Source organism: Poecilia formosa, unplaced genomic scaffold, assembly GCF_000485575.1.
Source record: "Poecilia formosa unplaced genomic scaffold, Poecilia_formosa-5.1.2 Scaffold882, whole genome shotgun sequence".
NCBI lineage: Eukaryota > Metazoa > Chordata > Actinopteri > Cyprinodontiformes > Poeciliidae > Poecilia > Poecilia formosa.
Window position 1 is genome coordinate 16,322 of NW_006800821.1, and position 18,072 is coordinate 34,393.

An 18,072-nucleotide genomic window follows, 5' to 3' on the forward strand; every position below is an offset into this window, starting at 1 on the left:
CTAACATCAAGTGAAAACATGCCATGGAGAAGTTCAGATATTAAATGATAAACATGTCCTTCATTTGCAGAAATGATAAAATCTTTCAGCGTTATTTCAGTCATTTTCCTGACCAGAACCCTATACCAGTGTTCTGCTGACATCAAGTGGTTCTGATTCTTCTGACTTGATGATGATGGGATGAAATGAGAGCCAGAGATCTGGTGGTCACTCTGAAGTCAGCTGTATTTTTATGAACATATGAAACATCTCAATATCTTCAACATTCTGCAGCCCCAGACCTCAGAGGCCATGATAATTGGTTCTTCTAGAACATCTGAAGAACCGATCCGTTTTGTTCTGTAAAACTTTCTCATTAGGAGGATGTGGTGGCTCTTCACTCTGAACCGGATACATTACCATAGAAACTGATGATGTAAGTGATATTGTCACCTTCCTCCTCAGGTGCAGGGCAGCAACCAGGTCCAACGGGCCCCCAGAGCGTTGTTCTGTCTGAAGCTCAACAACCCGATCCGACGCGCCGCACTTCACATTGTCGAGTGGAAGTATCCTTCAGCCAATCAGCTACCTGAACATTATAAATAATGTGTAACCATGGTTACACATTATTTATAATTCCAGTTTGAACCTGACATCATTCTGGTTCCGTTGGCATCAGAACCCTCTGGTGTCATCACATGCAAATGGTTCTGGTTTTACAGAGAGATGTTTTCACCCAATTTTCATGCAAATCTGAGCAAACATTTAAAATATCACAAATAGAGAAAATGCGAATTAGCAGTGTTTCCATCCCCTGGTCTGGAATGAATTAACCAGGCTAGCATAATTTGGTCAGATGTGGACGTACACGCAGCTGCAATAACAGTAAAAAGTTTGCAAAGTCAGAATTTATTGGGCAAATGTGAGTCCATCTCCCATTAATGAACTATTTTTCAGAAAACCCAAAATCCACTTCAAGCAAGTGCAAAATCTTTGAGTTTTGCTGTTTCCATCAACCACTTTTAATGCGATACTTCAAAATGCGAATAAAAAACACTGATGGAAACACAGCTATTGTTTTCTGTGGGAGATCTGACACGGTCATCAGAACCTCCAGGTCCAGTGTCTCCAGAACCATGCTGAGCTGGAGACTACTGGAAGGGAAAGAGAGTGGGCATGTGTCTCTGCTCTCTGATTGGACAGAAACCAGGAAGTCCTCCAGCAGCGGGAGACAGAAATGGGTTCTGGGGCCATTAAAGGCTCCTGACCGAACAGGAAGCTACAGATCAGATGTAGGATCAGGCAGTTCCTCTGGTAGTTTCAGAACTTCCTGAACTTGTTTCTCAGACCGTTCGATATCTTCATCCTGTTAGCCATCTTTGCTAACTGCGTGGCTCTGGGAGTTTCCAAACCATTTCCTGAAGATGACTCCAACTCCACCAACCATGACCTGGTGAGAGAAGGCCTGACCTCCAGAATGAGAACCCGGGGCTGTGGAGGCAGCGGTGCAGGATAAATGCCGGAGCAGCGGATGATTGACAGATCTGTGATCGGCTCTGAGGACTTTCTGTTCTGCTGCTCCAGCTCTCTCTGCTCTCAGCGTCCTCCTCCATTTACAGACCGAGCCTGTTGTCACACAGTCACTTCCTGTTGGAGTGATGGCTGTGCCTCGCTCTCAGCTGAACTCAGGAGATGTTGTTCACTGGTCTTCCACCCAACGGACTTAAACATTTTACTGAGATTATCCAGTCCATGTTCTCCTGTCACCAGAACCCATCACGTGTTCTGCTGTCCAGTTCTGACGGACCTTGTTCTGTGTTTCAGGAACAAGTGGAGTACGTCTTCCTCATAATCTTCACCATAGAGACCTTCCTGAAGATCCTGGCCTACGGTCTGGTGATGCACCCCAGCTCCTACATCCGTAACGGCTGGAACCTACTGGACTTCGTCATCGTCATTGTTGGGTAGGAACACAGAAGACCTGGAGGTCTCTGTAGGCCTTTCAATCCTTCTGTGTGTGAGTCCCAGGTTCTGACCCGCTTTATTTCAGTAGTTTATATATCTGAAGTGAAGTGATTCATAGTTTTCAATGATTTTATGAATAAAATCCATTCATCAGCAGCCTGGAGACCCATACTTTCCTCTCTCCAGCCACTGGGACCAGATCCTCCCAAAGTGTTGGTTCCCAGGCCAGCTGAGGATCGTTGTTCCTCCAGCGGTCCTCTGACACCCGAGGAAAGCCCAGAGCACACAACTGAGTTTAGGATGTCAGTGTAACTGGAGGGGTTCTGGTTCTGGCCTCAGAAGTTCTTCAGAACCCTATAGAGCAACCACCGTCATGGTGCAGCATGTTACTGCAAAAATCTTTGAAGTGTGGATGCAAACATAAACATTACCATGCATACCTCTCAGACTGATTGTTTTTCAGATTTCCCATCAGCCATTTTAATTTCAAAATAACAGAAATTTTATAAGATGGCTGTCATTTTTAAGCCCTTTAACTATGCTGTAGTCGTAACTCGGTGCTCAGGAAGACTGAGCCAGATGTCACGGTTAGACAACAGGGAAGAGATAGGGGTGTCCCGTCAGACCGTCAGTTCCCAGAACCACAAAAAATGAAAATCTTGTAAAAGTGCACACGAGGTCAGTGCGACCCCTTTAAGGACTGCTGGAGAGCTTAACCAGTTACTACCATCAGATATTCCTCATTTTCATGACTTGGATTAATGGATTAACTTTATATCAACTCATGTTTTCCACTTTGATCATAACGTTCATAAAGTAATAAAATGCAGCAGAATCAGAAACGGGGAACTTTGCTGTTCACGGGTCTCACACCAGTCATCAACGGGAAGGAGAAGAAGGTGAGAGACACAGACAGACAGTCAACTTAATGGTTACTTTTGGCTTCTGTTAATTTTTTTAGGTGTAGCGGTTTCGCGTTAGCAGAGCTAAGAGATTCTTGTTTAGTGAATTAATAATTATTGAGCCAAACTTTTTTGTCAGCTGTGCCTCTACTGATAAAAGCTACTGTCCATTTTAGTACAAACATTATTTCCATTTTGAACAATGGCTGCCGAGGTTGCAATAGAGATTCCATGTCCAGACTTGAAAGATGATGTTCTCCATCCATCCAGCCTGACTGAGCTGAAATGTTTCAGTCTGGAGATGATGGAGCGGTTGGCTCCGAGCCTGCAGACCTGGAGCTTCACCCTCTGTCCTCACTGCAGGACGAAACATGACTGGACGTCCTCGGAGCAATGATGATGCTGGTGATGATAAAGCTGTTGTCATGGTAACTCTCCCTGGGGATGCTTTGCTCCACTTCACTGCATCAGAGACAGCAATGGACCTTCTGGAGTTTGCTTCATGCTATTCTGCAGGAAACTGGATGTAAGCTGCAACGCCTGGATGAGGAGAAGGTCTCGGTGGACACCTGATCTGTGGTGGCGAGCTAAAAGGATTTACTGCTTCATCTATGGTCCTGAGATGCCTACCAGGACTAAAAGAACCAGAACCAAAACACAAGCACCTGAAAGGAGTCTCCTCTGCAGAGTTGCTGCTGCTGCTCTACAGGGTTCCAGCTTCATCTGATCATCTGGACGCCTCCAGTTGGAGGTTTTCCTGGTCCTTCCCAGTGGGTGAGGATCCAAAACTCCAAGGTGGGACTGGTTATCCTTGTTATCCAGGAATACGTTGGGATCCTGCAGGGTGAGCTGCAGAGAGAACGTCTGGGTTTCCCTCCTGGACCTGTGACTTCCTAACCTTTCCATCACCTTTCTACGCAACTACATTCGACTCATCTCGTCTAGCAATTAAAGAGGAGTGATTAAAGCATTTTATTGCTGGCAAAGATGTAGTCACCTTACTCCCCTCAGGGTTAGCATGACATACGTCATGGCCAGATATTAGCATTGAGTGAAATCAGAGACAATCTTTTTGAACTTTGACAGAGTTTACACCTCCAGAAAACAAACATTTCTCAATATTCATCCAGACCCTCTGGACGGAGCAAAGTGTAGAGAAAGGGGCTGGTTTTTACCAGGTCAGCAGTCGATGGAGGGTCACATGGTGGGTAGTTTCAGTTTACTCAGTCCTCAGGGACCCGACAGAAACCAACATATTAACTGGATGCAAACCTGAACAGTGAGACACCTGGAGGAAACTCCTGGGGATACCAACTCCTCCTTCCTAGAAGCCACACCTTCAGAAGTACAACATGTAACTGATGTTTCACTTTTCATTTTCTGTGCAGGTTATTCAGCGTCGTCCTGGAGACGATGACTCATAAGTCAAGTGGTGAGCAGGCAACCACTCACCACATGCCAGGGAAGCCGGGAGGCCTGGACGTCAAGGCTCTGAGAGCCTTCAGGGTGCTACGACCCCTCAGGCTGGTCTCTGGAGTCCCCAGTGAGTTTCCTGGACAGGGACCTGACTGGACAATGTGTGTCCAACATGTCTTCAGTTCTGTGTGTTCTTCAGGTCTGCAGATCGTCCTGAACTCCATCATGAAGGCAATGGTTCCTCTGCTACACATCGCTCTATTGGTTCTCTTCGTCATCATCATCTATGCCATCATTGGCTTGGAACTCTTCATTGGACGTATGCACAGGACCTGCTATTACATCGGGACAGGTGCTGTACACAAATGGACTGGTCACACCTGTAATCACTCACTCCTCACAAGATCCAGAGAGAATCATGAAGATACTTTCACTCGGTTTGTCTGGGTGATCTTTCCTAAATGTTCAGCTGCTGAAAGGATGAAGAGTGACTCCCTTCTGGTTCATCTCTCTTTGAGGCCTTTAGCAGATTTGGTTTGACCAGTTGAGTCCAAAACAAAGAAATAAAACACCAAACATGTTTATTTGAAGATCCCTTCACCTGGATGAAGGGATTTTCATGAGAGGACGGAACCTGTGGTGGCTTTGGGAGCTGCAGGCTCTGCTGAACAGTCGGCAGGTTGAGACTCCCATGTTGATTCTACAAGCCTCCTGATTCAGGAAGCTTTGGGCGCTGAAGCAACCACTGGAATAATAAACCACAAACCTCCCAAACATCCTTCACACATCCGATCATGACTAACACTGCTGGCTTCTGGCCGAGTCTTCACTCTTAAACAATACCTTATCTTAAACAAATAAGATAAGGAAGGATTTATTTTATTTTCAGGGAACAAGCATTCAATTGTCAAACACTGATATTTAGTGATTTACTGTCAGGGAAAATGTTTCTTCATAGTGTTGTCTCGCCCAGGCTGTCATCTCTTTAGGAAGTTGTCTTTTTTGGGTATTGCCTCGTCATCTTCTTGTCTCCTCAGTGACTTTTCTTCTACTGATTCTCCTTCTTGTCTCCAGATAACTACGTGGAGGACGAGCCGGTGCCGTGTGCGTTTGCCGGACATGGTCGCCAGTGCACTGTGAACGGCTCTGAGTGTCGGGGCCGGTGGGACGGTCCCAATGGTGGAATCACCAACTTCGATAATTTCTTCTTTGCCATGTTGACGGTGTTTCAGTGCATCACCATGGAGGGATGGACCGATGTGCTGTACTGGGTGAGGACTCGCCTCCAGTTGTCCTCCCGTACTCAGAGATGTGTCCACATCTCCTCATCCTTCTCCTCGTCTCTCTCTGCAGATGAACGATGCCATTGGCTTTGAGCTGCCCTGGGTATATTTTGTCAGTCTAGTGATTTTTGGATCCTTCTTTGTTCTGAATCTGGTTTTGGGAGTCCTCAGCGGGTCAGTTCAACTCCCAGAACATTCTGATGGTAGGACCGGACCAGAACTCAACTCTAAATGAATGCCGTTTGAATGTTTCAGAGAGTTCAGTAAGGAGAGGGAGAAGGCCAAAGCCCGGGGAGACTTCCAGAAGCTCCGGGAGAAGCAGCAGATGGAGGAGGATCTGTGTGGATACATGGACTGGATCACTCAGGCGGAGGACATGGATGAACTGGACGAGGACGGTAACCCACGTAAGTCAGACTCTAGTGAGTCGGTGTTTTCATCCTTCAGTTCAGTAGTTTGACGTTCAGAGAGAGATAATCCAGACTCAGCCCAGCACTCCATATCAGCTCAGATTAAGGATTTTCTCTGGATCAAAGGAGAGAGCTGCAGAATCAGGTCATGTGACATGGCTTACCATTGGTCACATGACTGAGCTGAGCATTAGTCGGGTCACGAAGAGATCCAGATCAATCAGAACATCAAGAACACAGCTGAAGAGGTCAGATGTGCCTTCTGGAGTCTGATGTCAAAATTATGTCCACACAGGACAACCGTACTGCCGTCCTCAGGTCCACTTTGACCTCAGTAGATCATCTATGGATCTCTCCAGAGAGGAGAACGGTGAACGGGTCAGACTGGACAATCAAGAAGCACAAACACTGAAGGTCTCCTTCAAGGTCCACATCCAAAACTGCTGCTTTCTGAGAGGATCAGACTCCGATGGCTTGTTGAGGTCCTCAACCTTCAGGGCACAGGTTCTTATCATGGTTCTGATGAGCAACATGCTCACACCTAAAACAGCTAGACTTCTGCACATCTTCTCTCTGGAACCTTCAGAAACATGTAGCTCCCATTAACAGATGGCGAGAAGGCTCTGGTTGGATCATTCTCCGTCCATCTGTCCTTCATCTTCTGTGATGGACCTCTTCTCCTGACCTGTAAGGCAGAGCCCGTCTTCCCTGTGGATCAGGAGTCTTCGAGTGCAGTCATTGAGGTCTGGTATTCTGTACCTGTTAGATCTGTCTGGTCCAAAACACCTGACCCAAATGGCTGAGTCACCTCCGTAGTGTTTGGTCCAGTTCTCCAGAGTCCCCCTAACAACGTCATTATTTGACTCGTGTGTTGAAGCAGAGATGTGTCTAAAAGTTGCAGGATTCTGGTCCAAAGAGGCTTGGAGTCAAGGATGCCTGCTGTAGAGGAAACATATTTCAGCTGCTTGTCATTCCTTCTGGATCTTAAACGGAAGCCTTTGCTTCCTTGCTCAACTCCTTCTTCACCACCAGACTGTGTGGGCGACCTGTGGGTAGAGTCGTCGTCTTGTGATTGGAAGGTTGTAGGTTCGATTCCAACTTCCTCCTGCCATGTGTCGATGTGCCCCTGGGCACGGCACTTAACCCCAAAGTGTATAAATGTGTGAGCGTTTGTGAGTGTGAATGGGTGAATGTGACTCTAGTGTGAAGCACTTTGAGTGGTCAAAATGATTGGATAAAGCGCTATATAAGTTCAGTCCATTTACACCTTCAAGTTCCCCATTTATTGCAAATTCTTATCGAGAATTTATCGCTTATTCTCAGGAGTCCAACCTGAGAATAAGCGAACTGGTCCCGCCTGTCCAGGTCCAGGTCTGTAATGACTCCGTCTCTTCCTGTGTCTCAGGGCCGTCCCTGGGGGATCTGTCCGATAAGAAGAGGAAGTTTGGCTGGTTCAGTCACTCCAACGACACTCATGGTGAGTCAGTTTCAGATAAAATGGTCCACAGCAGATGGTGGACACAAAGAGTCACACACTGATGGAGGGCAATAATGCTAATGTCAAAACCTTAATGCTTTTCGTCTCCCTCTGTCTGTTAGCGAGTCTTCCAGCGAGTGAGACGGCTTCAGAGAACACGGAGAACATCGATGAAGAACACACCAACTGCTGTCAAGCCTGCTGGTAGCCTTCTTCCATTGTCTCTGGCATTTTTACAGTTTAATCAAGACTTTGCTAACATTAGCTTCCACTAAAGGCCATATTGGTAGAGCACTTTAGCATTAGTGGAACTAATGTTCATAATTAGTGACTTAGTTAGCAAAGCTAGCTAGTTAGTTAGCAGTAACCACCACTGACCAGAAGACATGACCTCGTCATCCAGCACCACCTCCAGGCAGTAAATTGACTTCAGTCTGTTGTGTTCCAGTGCTTCTGTGATGAAGATCAGCTGCTGGTGAGTTTCTGCAGAAGGAAGTCATGTTTTCAGACGTTCCGGTTGCTGAAGGGTTCTTTCTGTCTCAGCCGGACGTTGCGTCGCTGGAACCGAGTCTGTCGCAGGAACTGCCGCACCGCTGTCAAATCGGTGACATTCTATTGGCTGGTTCTCCTGCTGGTCTTTCTGAACACCTCACTCAGCGCCTCCGAACACTACAACCAGCCCGACTGGCTGACTCAAGTCCAGGGTAAGCGGCCGCCTCGGCGCTGCCACCTGGTGGCCTCTCTCTGACAAATGTTGGGCGGTGTTGGTGAGGTCATTTTTCCGTCTGCAGACATCGCCAACAAGGTGCTGCTGTCTCTCTTCACGGTGGAGATGCTGCTGAAGATGTACAGCTTGGGTCTGGCGCATTACTTCGTGGCCTTCTTCAACCGCTTTGACTGCTTTGTGGTGTGCGGTGGGATCATCGAGACCATCCTGGTGGAGCTGGAGATCATGCCTCCTTTGGGAATCGCTGTGCTGCGCTGCGTCCGCCTGCTGCGCATCTTCAAGGTCACACGGTGAGAGGTCACACCTGGGCCTCCAGGTGGGACCCAAACTCCTGGTCTCTGATGCTGTCCCTGTGTCTCCTCAGCCATTGGACGGCTCTGTCCAACCTGGTGGCCTCCCTGCTGAACTCCATGAAGTCCATTGCCTCCCTGCTGCTGCTCCTCTTCCTCTTCCTCATCATTTTCGCTCTGCTCGGCATGCAGTTGTTCGGAGGAAAGTTTAACTTCGATGAGACACAGACCAAGCGGAGCACTTTTGATGCCTTCCCGCAGGCGCTGCTCACCTGCTTCCAGGTATCACGGCAACAGCAGGTGATGTCACCAGCTGAGGGGGCGTGTCTCTGATGATGACTGTGTGTCAGATCCTGACAGGTGAGGACTGGAATGTGGTCATGTACGACGGCATCATGGCGTACGGCGGCCCTGTGTTCCCAGGGATGATCGTCTGCGTTTATTTTGTCATCCTCTTCATCTGTGGCAACTGTATCCATAGCAACAAACCAACACATGGTCAATCAGACGCTTTATTATTGGAGAGCTCTGCTCAGCTGACTCTTCATCCATCCATCAGAACTCCCCAAACATCTTCTCCTTATCGACCAGCAGACATCCTGCTGAATGTCTTCTTGGCCATTGCCGTGGACAATCTGGCTGGAGGCGATGGGGATGACAAGAAGAAAGAGTGAGCGATGGAGAGATAGAGAAGCAGATGGAAAACCTGGATTTTATCCCGCCTGATAGTTTCCTGTTTTCTCCTCCGCAGAAAGAAGACGGAGGGTGAGGGAGAGCAGGAGGCCGAAGGAGAAGTGAAGGTCAGCAGATCACCAGGGTCACCAGGTCTCTGACGTGTCCTCGGTTTTTTCTAACGCTCTTTTGTCTCTTCAGGTGGACATCGATGAAGATACAGAGTATGAGGAGGAAGAGGAGCTTCCTGAAGGAGAAGACGGTCCGTTCTCACAGTAACGTTCTGACTAAATGATCCGTTAACCATCGAACCAACCAGGAACCAGAACTGCTCTCTGCAGCCATGTTAGGACAACATTTGACTCTCCAGAGCAGAATCTCTGCTTCAGTCTTCGGTCCAGTCGATTTTTCCAAATTAAAACCCAAAACTGTTCTAGTAAAAGACAGTGAGGATCTATTAAATGAACCAGAACCAGAATGCCCTAGTCCTGCAGGTTCTGGAGACACAGTTGGTTTGTTCAAATGGACAAATATTTCAGAACGGTCCAGAAAGGCATTCTGGGAACTAATGAGGGATGAGGAGTTCTGGAGGTTCAGGGTGAGATGTTGGTTTCACCAAACAGATGCTGAACCATCGGTCCAGCCCAGTTCTAAAAGCAGACCAGAACCCCCAGAGTTCAGGCCTGTTATCGTCTTGGCCAGGCAGACCTTCAGCTCCAGGTCAGTAGAATGAGCTCTTTGTCCAAACAGATGTTTGCCTTCTCTTCTCCCCAGATGGAGGCGTCCAGCTGAAGATGGCCGACCTTGCTCCTCCTAAAGAGAAAGTTCTTCCCATCCCAGATGGCAGCGCCTTCTTCTGTCTCAGCAAAACAAACCCGTGAGTGTGTGAGCATCTCAGCATTCACTGACCTTCACACACTAAAAACCATTTCAGCCACCTTCATTGTGTCAACTAACTTCTATTCTCAAAGCCTAACCCTATCCTGCAAATTTTAGATTTTTAACTTAAATGTATGAGTTTCTGAAAGATAAACTTGTAGTAAATAAGTCGGTAAACCTTAGTTCACTCTTAGAGTTGAGTGAACTAAGGTTTTTCCACCTCATAGACCCGGTTCTACTGGAACCAGAACATCTGCTCCACCTCCAGCTGCTGTGGTTCTTAGTCAAACCAACCTGTTCCCCTCCTGGCCTGTGGGGGCGCTGCACCAAGAACCACTGAAGGAAACGACACAAAAACCTCTGAAGACACTGAGAGCAACTTCCTGTTTCACCAGATGGAAACAAGATGGAGGATTTTAGTGGTTGGAGGATTTCTCTTTAGGCTAAAGACCAGGAGCCATTTCTGCTGCTAGCGCTAGGCTAACACGTTAGCGTTTGTTGTATTTACCCAGAATGCCCTGTGCTGTAGTCCACTTCCTGCTTTTGGAGCGGTCTCCAGTCTGCTTGGCGTTCACATTCAGACAGAACCAGAGTTCAGATCAACCGAACCCAGACTGAGGTTTGGAGGACCAGAGGTCAGAGTTTGACCTTAGATTGAAGCGACTGAATGGGCCTGGTGGGTCACAGGTCCACCCAGGTCTCAGAGTCCATGAAGTTGCCTTCATGGACTCTGAGACCAAGAAAAACCAAACTGACTCTTAAGCACCATCAGTGCTGTGGTTCTGTGGGTCGGTTCTTCCAGAACCCTCAGAAAGTTCTACTTGTGTTGAAACTTTAGTTTTTATTTATCTGATCCGTACAGAATCCAGAGACCAGCTGATTCTGGTTCCACGTGAAGACCTGACTCTTTTGTCTCCGTCTTTGTGTTCGCAGGATCCGTGTCGCCTGCCACACGCTCATTCATCACCACATCTTCACCAATCTCATCCTCGTCTTCATCATCCTCAGCAGCTGCTCATTGGCTGCTGAGGATCCAATCAGAGCGCACTCCTTCAGGAACAACGTGAGTCCCACAGCCTCCTCACTAACACCCAGCTCTGTGATGTCACAGGTGATGTCATCAGTAAGCCTCTGGGTTGGCATCGGGAGGGGCGGGGCTTCAGAAGGTTTCAGGGCAGGACCGGGTCAGTGATTAACTGGGTCATCGAGGCAGAAATAAGAGAATAGAGAGAAAAATTACCACACACACACACAGTGTCTCTGTTTCTAACTCTGCTCGTCTCTGAACTCAGATTTCTTGAGGTTCTGATTTGTGACCCACTTAACTCGGCCCAAATTTCACTCAAATGAATTTGATCTGGAAATAAATCTGATGGCTTTCAAGCCGTCTGAACGCCGCACTTTGTCCGACTTTTACGTCATAAAACGAGAATCCAGACAGTGAATCTAAACATCGTCTGAATAAATGATGGTAATGAAGTGATGAAAGCCAGTCTGAGTCAGTGAACGCATCACACCCAACCTCATCGCTCCTGGTCCGACTCCAAACAGAACCGGGTCAGAAGTCGGTCAGTGCCGTTGCCGTTAGCTTTCTTCCTTTGTGTGCCAACCATCTGGTGACCGTGGCGTCGCTCTCAGCAACTTTACAATCCAGTCAGACGGCGGCCATCTTTGCTAACATGGGGTCGCAAACCGTTCACACAGAAATCTGATGCGGTCGGATGAATTAGTAGCAGGAGCGAAGATGCAGTTAGCAGCAAGACCAGCTGAGTGAACGCAGATTTCAAAAACACCCAAAACACGCTGAAGAAATAACGATTTAATTACCCCAGGCAGAAGGTTCACCATGATGACTGCTGGTCCACACTGAGGCCTCGGCTCACCTGCAGCAGATTTGAACAGGGATGTGTTCCTGACCATGATTGTACTTCCTGTCTGAGTCTGAACTTCCTGTGTCTGTAGATTCTGGGTTACGCTGACTACGCCTTCACCTCCATCTTCACCGTGGAGATTCTGCTGAAGGTAAACGTCCATCGGCAGGAAGTCTTGGCCCAGAGCTTCCCCTGTGACTTCCTGTGTGTTTCTGTCAGATGACGGTCCACGGCGCGTTCCTCCACCAGGGATCCTTCTGCAGGAACTGGTTCAACCTGCTGGACCTCCTGGTCGTCAGCGTCTCACTCGTCTCCTTCTTCCTGCAGTCAGTATTTAAACCTTAACTTCCTCTAACCAAGGACACATGTAGCAAGACTCTGGCCTGATCTCCTCCAGAAACATCTTTCTAGATGCTTTCGTTCCTCCAGGGACTCGTACCTCGCCGCTCAGCTCTTTACCTTCTACTGCAGAGGAGCCCTCCGTCTCCATGGACTCCTGCTGTGAACGGAGGCCATGCATGCTGACCACCAACGCCTGTTGATCCTCCTTTCCAGAGTCATCCTGCATGTTTTAGTTCTCTCCCTGGGTTAGACTTACCAACAATCACATTGGCTGAACTTTGCTGCCTTCTAGTGGTCAGAGTTATCCCCAAGTTAGCTTTAGAAAATCATCTTTCTTTAGAATCAGTTTCAAGCAGACGCATGTCGATTTTACGGAAGTGTGAATAAATTCAGACAGTAAGAAAGCACCGGGTCACCAGGATCTTCTCCTCTCTGGTGCCATCAGAAGTTTTCTGGTTCCTCTGTGTCTGCAGCTCCAGCGCCATCTCTGTGGTGAAGATCCTTCGAGTCCTCAGGGTGCTGCGACCTCTCAGAGCCATCAACAGGGCCAAAGGACTGAAGGTAACTGGATGTGAGGGTCTGGGCCGGGTCGGGCCTCAGAGGAGGTTCTGGCCTGGTTCTGGTCGTCCAGGTGTCAAGTCTCTCTGTGTGTGTGTTGCAGCATGTGGTCCAGTGTGTGTTTGTGGCCATCCGGACCATCGGGAACATCATGATCGTCACCACGCTGCTGCAGTTCATGTTCGCCTGCATCGGCGTCCAGCTCTTCAAGGTTCCTCTCCGCCCGCCGTCCACCGGCCCAGGCTGGCGCTGCCACCGCCTCACTCTGCTTCTGCTTTCAGGGGAAGTTCTACCGCTGCACCGACGAGGCCAAGAGCACTCCGGAACAGTGCAAGTGAGTCAGAGAGGCGGTTCTGGTCCGGCTCTGGTCCGGCTCTGGTTCCGCTCCGGCTGAACCAGGTGTGTGTCTGCAGAGGAACCTTCGTCGTCTACAAGGACGGAGACGTGAGCCACCCCATGGTCAGGGAGCGCATCTGGCTAAACAGTGACTTCAACTTCGACAACGTCCTGATGGGGATGATGGCGCTCTTCACCGTGTCCACCTTCGAGGGCTGGCCCGCGTCAGTATCCCACCTCCATCAGCTCTTCTCCCTCAGCTGGCTCTGAACGATTGTCTCTTGGTTCTCCAGACTCCTCTACAAAGCCATCGACGCCAATGGCGAGAACTCAGGACCGATCTACAACTACCGGGTGGAGATCTCCATCTTCTTCATCGTCTACATCATCATCATTGCCTTCTTCATGATGAATATCTTCGTGGGTTTTGTCATCATCACCTTCAGAGAGCAAGGAGAGCAGGAGTACAAGAACTGTGAGCTGGACAAGAACCAGGTAAGACTGGGTCCTATTGGACCAGAACCTCAGCGAAAGTCCAAATCAGTGTGAGGACAAAATGTCTACATGAGACTTTGTCCAGAAAAATATTCACTCTGGCTGATGGAGGACATCAGGCTATCAAGAGCTCCAAGTGTCCAACAGAACCGGGTCGTCTTTGTCCCAGTTCTGGTTCCTAAACCCTCCGTCTCAACTGGCTGCAGGTCCACCCAGCAGCAGTACCCTCCTCCTCGTCAGTCAGGCCTCAGGAAGTCTCCCTGATGTTCCTCCACATTTCTTTGATGGTTTCTAAACCCAGAAAAAAAATCACTTTAGCAAAAAATCATCATCAAGCATCAAGACCTGCTGGGTGAACGAAGCCTCATGGCTCCCAAACCTGGGCGGTCAGTGGACGTCCGTCTCGAGTCTGTGTGCATCTCCGCGTAGTGAAAGTTATGTTTCTGCTTCAGATCAGGACTACAACTACAGAATGAGTCTCCTGGTTGTTGCTGGAGTCAGAAACGCCGGGACTGTCCACCATGTTGGACAGAGCTCCTCCCACAGCTGGTCCTGGTTCTGTATCATTGGCTTGATTTGGTTCTGGATCTGTTGGTCTTGTGAAGTCCACTTTGAACACTGTCTGGTTCACCTGGTGGAACAGAAGTAAACCAAGAGAAAACTCTCAAAACCTGATTCAGATCCAAACAGTTCTGTCGGCTTCCATAAAATGTCTGGAATAATTCCAGACAGAAAATGAAACTTCTTTGCTGTTCTAGTTTGGTGGTTCTGCTGGATCAGTTCCTGTTCTCGGTCCAATCGCTGGGCTGCAGGACACTCTGTCCCATGTCTCCTGCCTCATCTCTGCTGTCTGCCTCTGTCTCAGCGTCAGTGCGTGGAGTACGCCCTGAAGGCTCAGCCTCTGAAACTCTACATCCCAAAGAACCCGGTTCAGTACAAGTTCTGGTCCATCATCAACTCCACGGGGTTCGAGTACGTCATGTTCGTCCTGATTCTGCTCAACACCGTCACACTGGCTGTGCAGGTCGGTACTGGTCCAGTTAGTCAAAGCCGATCCAGTCGGACCAAAGCGAGCTGAGTGCTTTCTCTGCTGCAGCACTACGAGCAGTCCAAGACCTTCAGCTACGTCATGGACATCCTCAACATGGTCTTCACTGGACTCTTCACCGTAGAGATGCTGCTGAAGCTTCTGGCCCTGCGGCTCCGGGTGCAGAACCGAATGCAGACGGACAATCGGTCGGTACGCATCCTGCACAGCGTCTCATGTCTTCCTTGTCCTTGCAGCACTACTTTGTGGACGCCTGGAACTCCTTCGACGCTCTAATCGTGGTCGGCAGTGTGGTGGACATCGTGGTGACAGAGTTCAGTGTGAGCAGCAGATCACAGTGAAATGATCATCACTATCCAAAATCCCACTAATAATTTCTATTTTTTAAACTTGAGACATGAAACAATCACGTCTCAAGTTTAAAAATCAACTTTCATGCAGGACTTAATAGATGTTTCTGTTTTCAGAGCGGCGAGGACAGCTCCAGGGTGTCCATCACCTTCTTCCGCCTGTTCCGAGTGATGCGACTGGTCAAGCTCCTGAATAAAGGGGAGGGGATTCGCACACTGCTGTGGACATTCATCAAATCACTGCAGGTTAGAGGGGCGGGGCTATCAGGGGCGGGGCTATCAGGGGCAGGCTAGCTGGGGCCGGGTTAGCAGGGGCCGGGTTAGCAGGGGCCGGGTTAGCAGGGGCGGGGCTAACCAGAGAGCATGAAGTAAACGAGGGAAGTTGGCAAAACGTCTTAAATACCTGAAAATCTTGAATTAAGTGGATCAGAAGGTGGACTGACTCCAGAAAATCACTGAGATCAATAATCAAACAAACCTTCAGTCGGGTTGAAGCCCCGCTGCCTGGCTCCTGGGCGCCGGGTCAGGCTGAGACGCTCCCCATCCTCTCCCTGCAGGCGCTGCCGTACGTCGCTCTGCTTATCGCCATGATCTTCTTCATCTACGCTGTCATCGGCATGCAGGTGAGTTCACACACAGGTAAGCCTGTTGGGGTTGCTGTTTGGAGTCCAGACACCAGAGCTGATGAGGTTCTGGAAGGTTCTGCATGTCCCCCAGAACCTGAACGCAGTAGGACCAGGTTCTGACTGTCTTCGGGTTAACTCTTCCCTCTGCTGTGTCTGGCAGACGTTCGGGAAGATCGCGATGCAGGACTACACTCAGATCAACAGAAACAACAACTTCCAGACGTTTCCTCAGGCCGTCCTGCTCCTCTTCAGGTCAGAGGCTTCTCCTCTCCGTCTGGATGCTCAGCGCCTGGAGTCTGCTGGTTTACCTGTGTGTGTGTGTGAGAACAGGTGTGCCACAGGTGAAGCATGGCAGGAGATCATGTTGGCCAGCCTTCCAGGGAAACGCTGCGATCCGGAGTCGGACTACGAACCAGGAGAAGAGTTCAGCTGCGGAAGCAACTTCGCCATCGTTTACTTCATCAGCTTCTTCATGCTGTGTGCTTTCCTGGTGGGAACCTGAACATTCCCAGAATGTTCCCAGGACATTCCTCCATTTGGACCAGAACCTGACCGCACTTCTTTCTCTCACTTAGATCATCAACCTGTTTGTTGCCGTCATCATGGACAACTTCGACTATCTGACGCGTGATTGGTCTATCCTGGGGCCGCATCATCTGGATGAATTTAAAAGGATCTGGTCGGAGTACGATCCAGAAGCCAAGTAGGTTCTGCAGAGGTTCTGCATCCTGTCAGTGGTCCAGTTGTTCTGTGAGCTCAGTTTATGATGAGCTTCTTCAGATTACATAGATCTGAGATGTTCTTGAGTTCTGCTGCTGTCATTTGGAGGAGAAACTGGAATCACTGATCTGTGTTTTGTGTCCTCAGAGGTCGGATCAAACATCTGGATGTGGTGGCGCTGCTCCGGAGGATCCAGCCTCCTCTGGGGTTCGGCAAGCTCTGTCCGCACAGAGTGGCCTGCAAGGTAAGGAGGACTAACCCAACTCCAGTCCGTCTCAACCGACTCCAGTCTGTTTGTCTAGAAAGTCTAGTTCGGTTGGGGAAGTGTGAAGTGCTACACTGGACTCGGCCGGTTCTGTTCTTAGCCAGTTCTGGTTCTTGGTTCCTACTGATGCTCGGCAGAAGTTCCAGTATTTCTCTGAAACCGAACTGCAAAGCTACAGCTAATCAGTAGTTAGCAATGGACTGTTAGGATTTGTCCTTCAGACTAAAGGAGTCAGAGTTCCTGCAGGCGTGTTTTGGTTCTGTCTGTTACCCCCTGAACAGAACCTGAGTCGCCCTTTTCCTCTGCACCGCAGCGCCTGGTGGCCATGAACATGCCTCTGAACGCCGACGGCATGGTGACCTTCAACGCCACACTGTTCGCTCTGGTTCGCACCGCGCTCAAGATCAAGACCGAAGGTACGTGATGACCTTTAGGTGGAGGATGACTCGGCTTAGACTTCTTTTTCATGGTTTGTATTAGAAAATAGACGTGTTAGCTCTGCTGAATTAGCCAGACGTGGAACATAAATCACAGTATCATCTGCATATGTAGTGACTTTTCAGCTGTGCTTCTGTCTTTAATCTGTTTAACACCAGCTCCGACCAACACTGAGATGGTTCAGGTATGAACTTCTAACCTGTCTTTGACTCCGACCCCTGGGTGCTGTGGACAGGTAACCCTGAACAGGAGAACGAGGAGCTGAGGGCGATCATCAAGAAGATCTGGAAGCGGATGAAGCCGAAGCTGCTGGATGAGGTCATCCCGCCACATGAAGGTAGAGCGACCAGCCTGCAGGGACAAGCCGGGTCTCCGTCCGCCAGTCCGCAGACTCAACCTCTCTCTCTCCGTCTGCAGAGGAAGAAGTCACCGTCGGGAAGTTTTATGCAACTTTCCTCATTCAGGATTATTTCAGGAAGTTCAGGAAGAGGAAGGAAAAAGGAAACGTGACGGGAGAGTCTGACTCTACGAATCCATCTGCTGTTCAGGTTAGCCCGCTCAGCCGTCTTTCTCCATGTTGTCTCAGAAACTCGGAGCTTTTCAGAAGCTTTTTAAACGTTTAGCTGCCACCTAGAGGTCAAATATGACTTCTGCAGCAGAATGCATCAACATATGTGAGAATAATGTCCAGGGCCTCATGTATAAATCATTTGTACGCTCAAAAAATGTGCGGCGCCATATTTTACACACAAGTCGGCATGTATAAAAATGAACTTTGCGTCAAAGTTTGCATAAATATACGCACATTTTTTCCCTGGCGTGAAAATGTGCAGCAGCAGGTCAAAAGTCACCTAAATCCACTGAAACCTGACGACATTCAGCTGTTTAGAGCAGGAAGCATCAAACCTGATGATTATCATGATTTTAATATTTTATTGTTTAAGTGATGAAACTGAACCACATTTATCCTCAGACAATAACCTGAAAAATAAAGAAACTAAACTAAAGGAAGGTAAAACTTCA

At 48.8% G+C, this 18,072-nt stretch overlaps 1 protein-coding gene across 1 annotated transcript in view; it reads left to right on the top strand.

Annotated features, from left to right (window-relative positions):
- The first annotated feature begins 447 nt into the window (after positions 1 to 447).
- cacna1fb (calcium channel, voltage-dependent, L type, alpha 1F subunit) overlaps positions 448 to 18,072 on the top strand; it is a 22,382-nt gene continuing 4,757 nt past the window's right edge. The window contains exons 1-39 of the mRNA XM_007543703.1: positions 448 to 545; positions 1,327 to 1,432; positions 1,804 to 1,943; positions 4,235 to 4,389; positions 4,462 to 4,614; positions 5,337 to 5,533; positions 5,616 to 5,719; positions 5,801 to 5,952; positions 7,361 to 7,432; positions 7,555 to 7,636; positions 7,881 to 7,907; positions 7,976 to 8,136; positions 8,224 to 8,449; positions 8,524 to 8,731; positions 8,800 to 8,920; positions 9,044 to 9,119; positions 9,201 to 9,249; positions 9,323 to 9,383; positions 9,896 to 9,998; positions 10,934 to 11,063; positions 11,963 to 12,022; positions 12,091 to 12,197; positions 12,687 to 12,774; positions 12,875 to 12,982; positions 13,053 to 13,105; positions 13,185 to 13,331; positions 13,401 to 13,602; positions 14,468 to 14,626; positions 14,699 to 14,809; positions 14,887 to 14,970; positions 15,118 to 15,246; positions 15,558 to 15,623; positions 15,787 to 15,878; positions 15,957 to 16,116; positions 16,202 to 16,329; positions 16,494 to 16,590; positions 16,925 to 17,027; positions 17,285 to 17,386; positions 17,467 to 17,597. Coding sequence (XP_007543765.1) covers positions 1,879 to 1,943; positions 4,235 to 4,389; positions 4,462 to 4,614; positions 5,337 to 5,533; positions 5,616 to 5,719; positions 5,801 to 5,952; positions 7,361 to 7,432; positions 7,555 to 7,636; positions 7,881 to 7,907; positions 7,976 to 8,136; positions 8,224 to 8,449; positions 8,524 to 8,731; positions 8,800 to 8,920; positions 9,044 to 9,119; positions 9,201 to 9,249; positions 9,323 to 9,383; positions 9,896 to 9,998; positions 10,934 to 11,063; positions 11,963 to 12,022; positions 12,091 to 12,197; positions 12,687 to 12,774; positions 12,875 to 12,982; positions 13,053 to 13,105; positions 13,185 to 13,331; positions 13,401 to 13,602; positions 14,468 to 14,626; positions 14,699 to 14,809; positions 14,887 to 14,970; positions 15,118 to 15,246; positions 15,558 to 15,623; positions 15,787 to 15,878; positions 15,957 to 16,116; positions 16,202 to 16,329; positions 16,494 to 16,590; positions 16,925 to 17,027; positions 17,285 to 17,386; positions 17,467 to 17,597 — 4,269 coding nt within the window. The 5' untranslated portion in view covers positions 448 to 545; positions 1,327 to 1,432; positions 1,804 to 1,878. The remainder of the gene's footprint in view (positions 546 to 1,326; positions 1,433 to 1,803; positions 1,944 to 4,234; positions 4,390 to 4,461; positions 4,615 to 5,336; positions 5,534 to 5,615; positions 5,720 to 5,800; positions 5,953 to 7,360; positions 7,433 to 7,554; positions 7,637 to 7,880; positions 7,908 to 7,975; positions 8,137 to 8,223; positions 8,450 to 8,523; positions 8,732 to 8,799; positions 8,921 to 9,043; positions 9,120 to 9,200; positions 9,250 to 9,322; positions 9,384 to 9,895; positions 9,999 to 10,933; positions 11,064 to 11,962; positions 12,023 to 12,090; positions 12,198 to 12,686; positions 12,775 to 12,874; positions 12,983 to 13,052; positions 13,106 to 13,184; positions 13,332 to 13,400; positions 13,603 to 14,467; positions 14,627 to 14,698; positions 14,810 to 14,886; positions 14,971 to 15,117; positions 15,247 to 15,557; positions 15,624 to 15,786; positions 15,879 to 15,956; positions 16,117 to 16,201; positions 16,330 to 16,493; positions 16,591 to 16,924; positions 17,028 to 17,284; positions 17,387 to 17,466; positions 17,598 to 18,072) is intronic.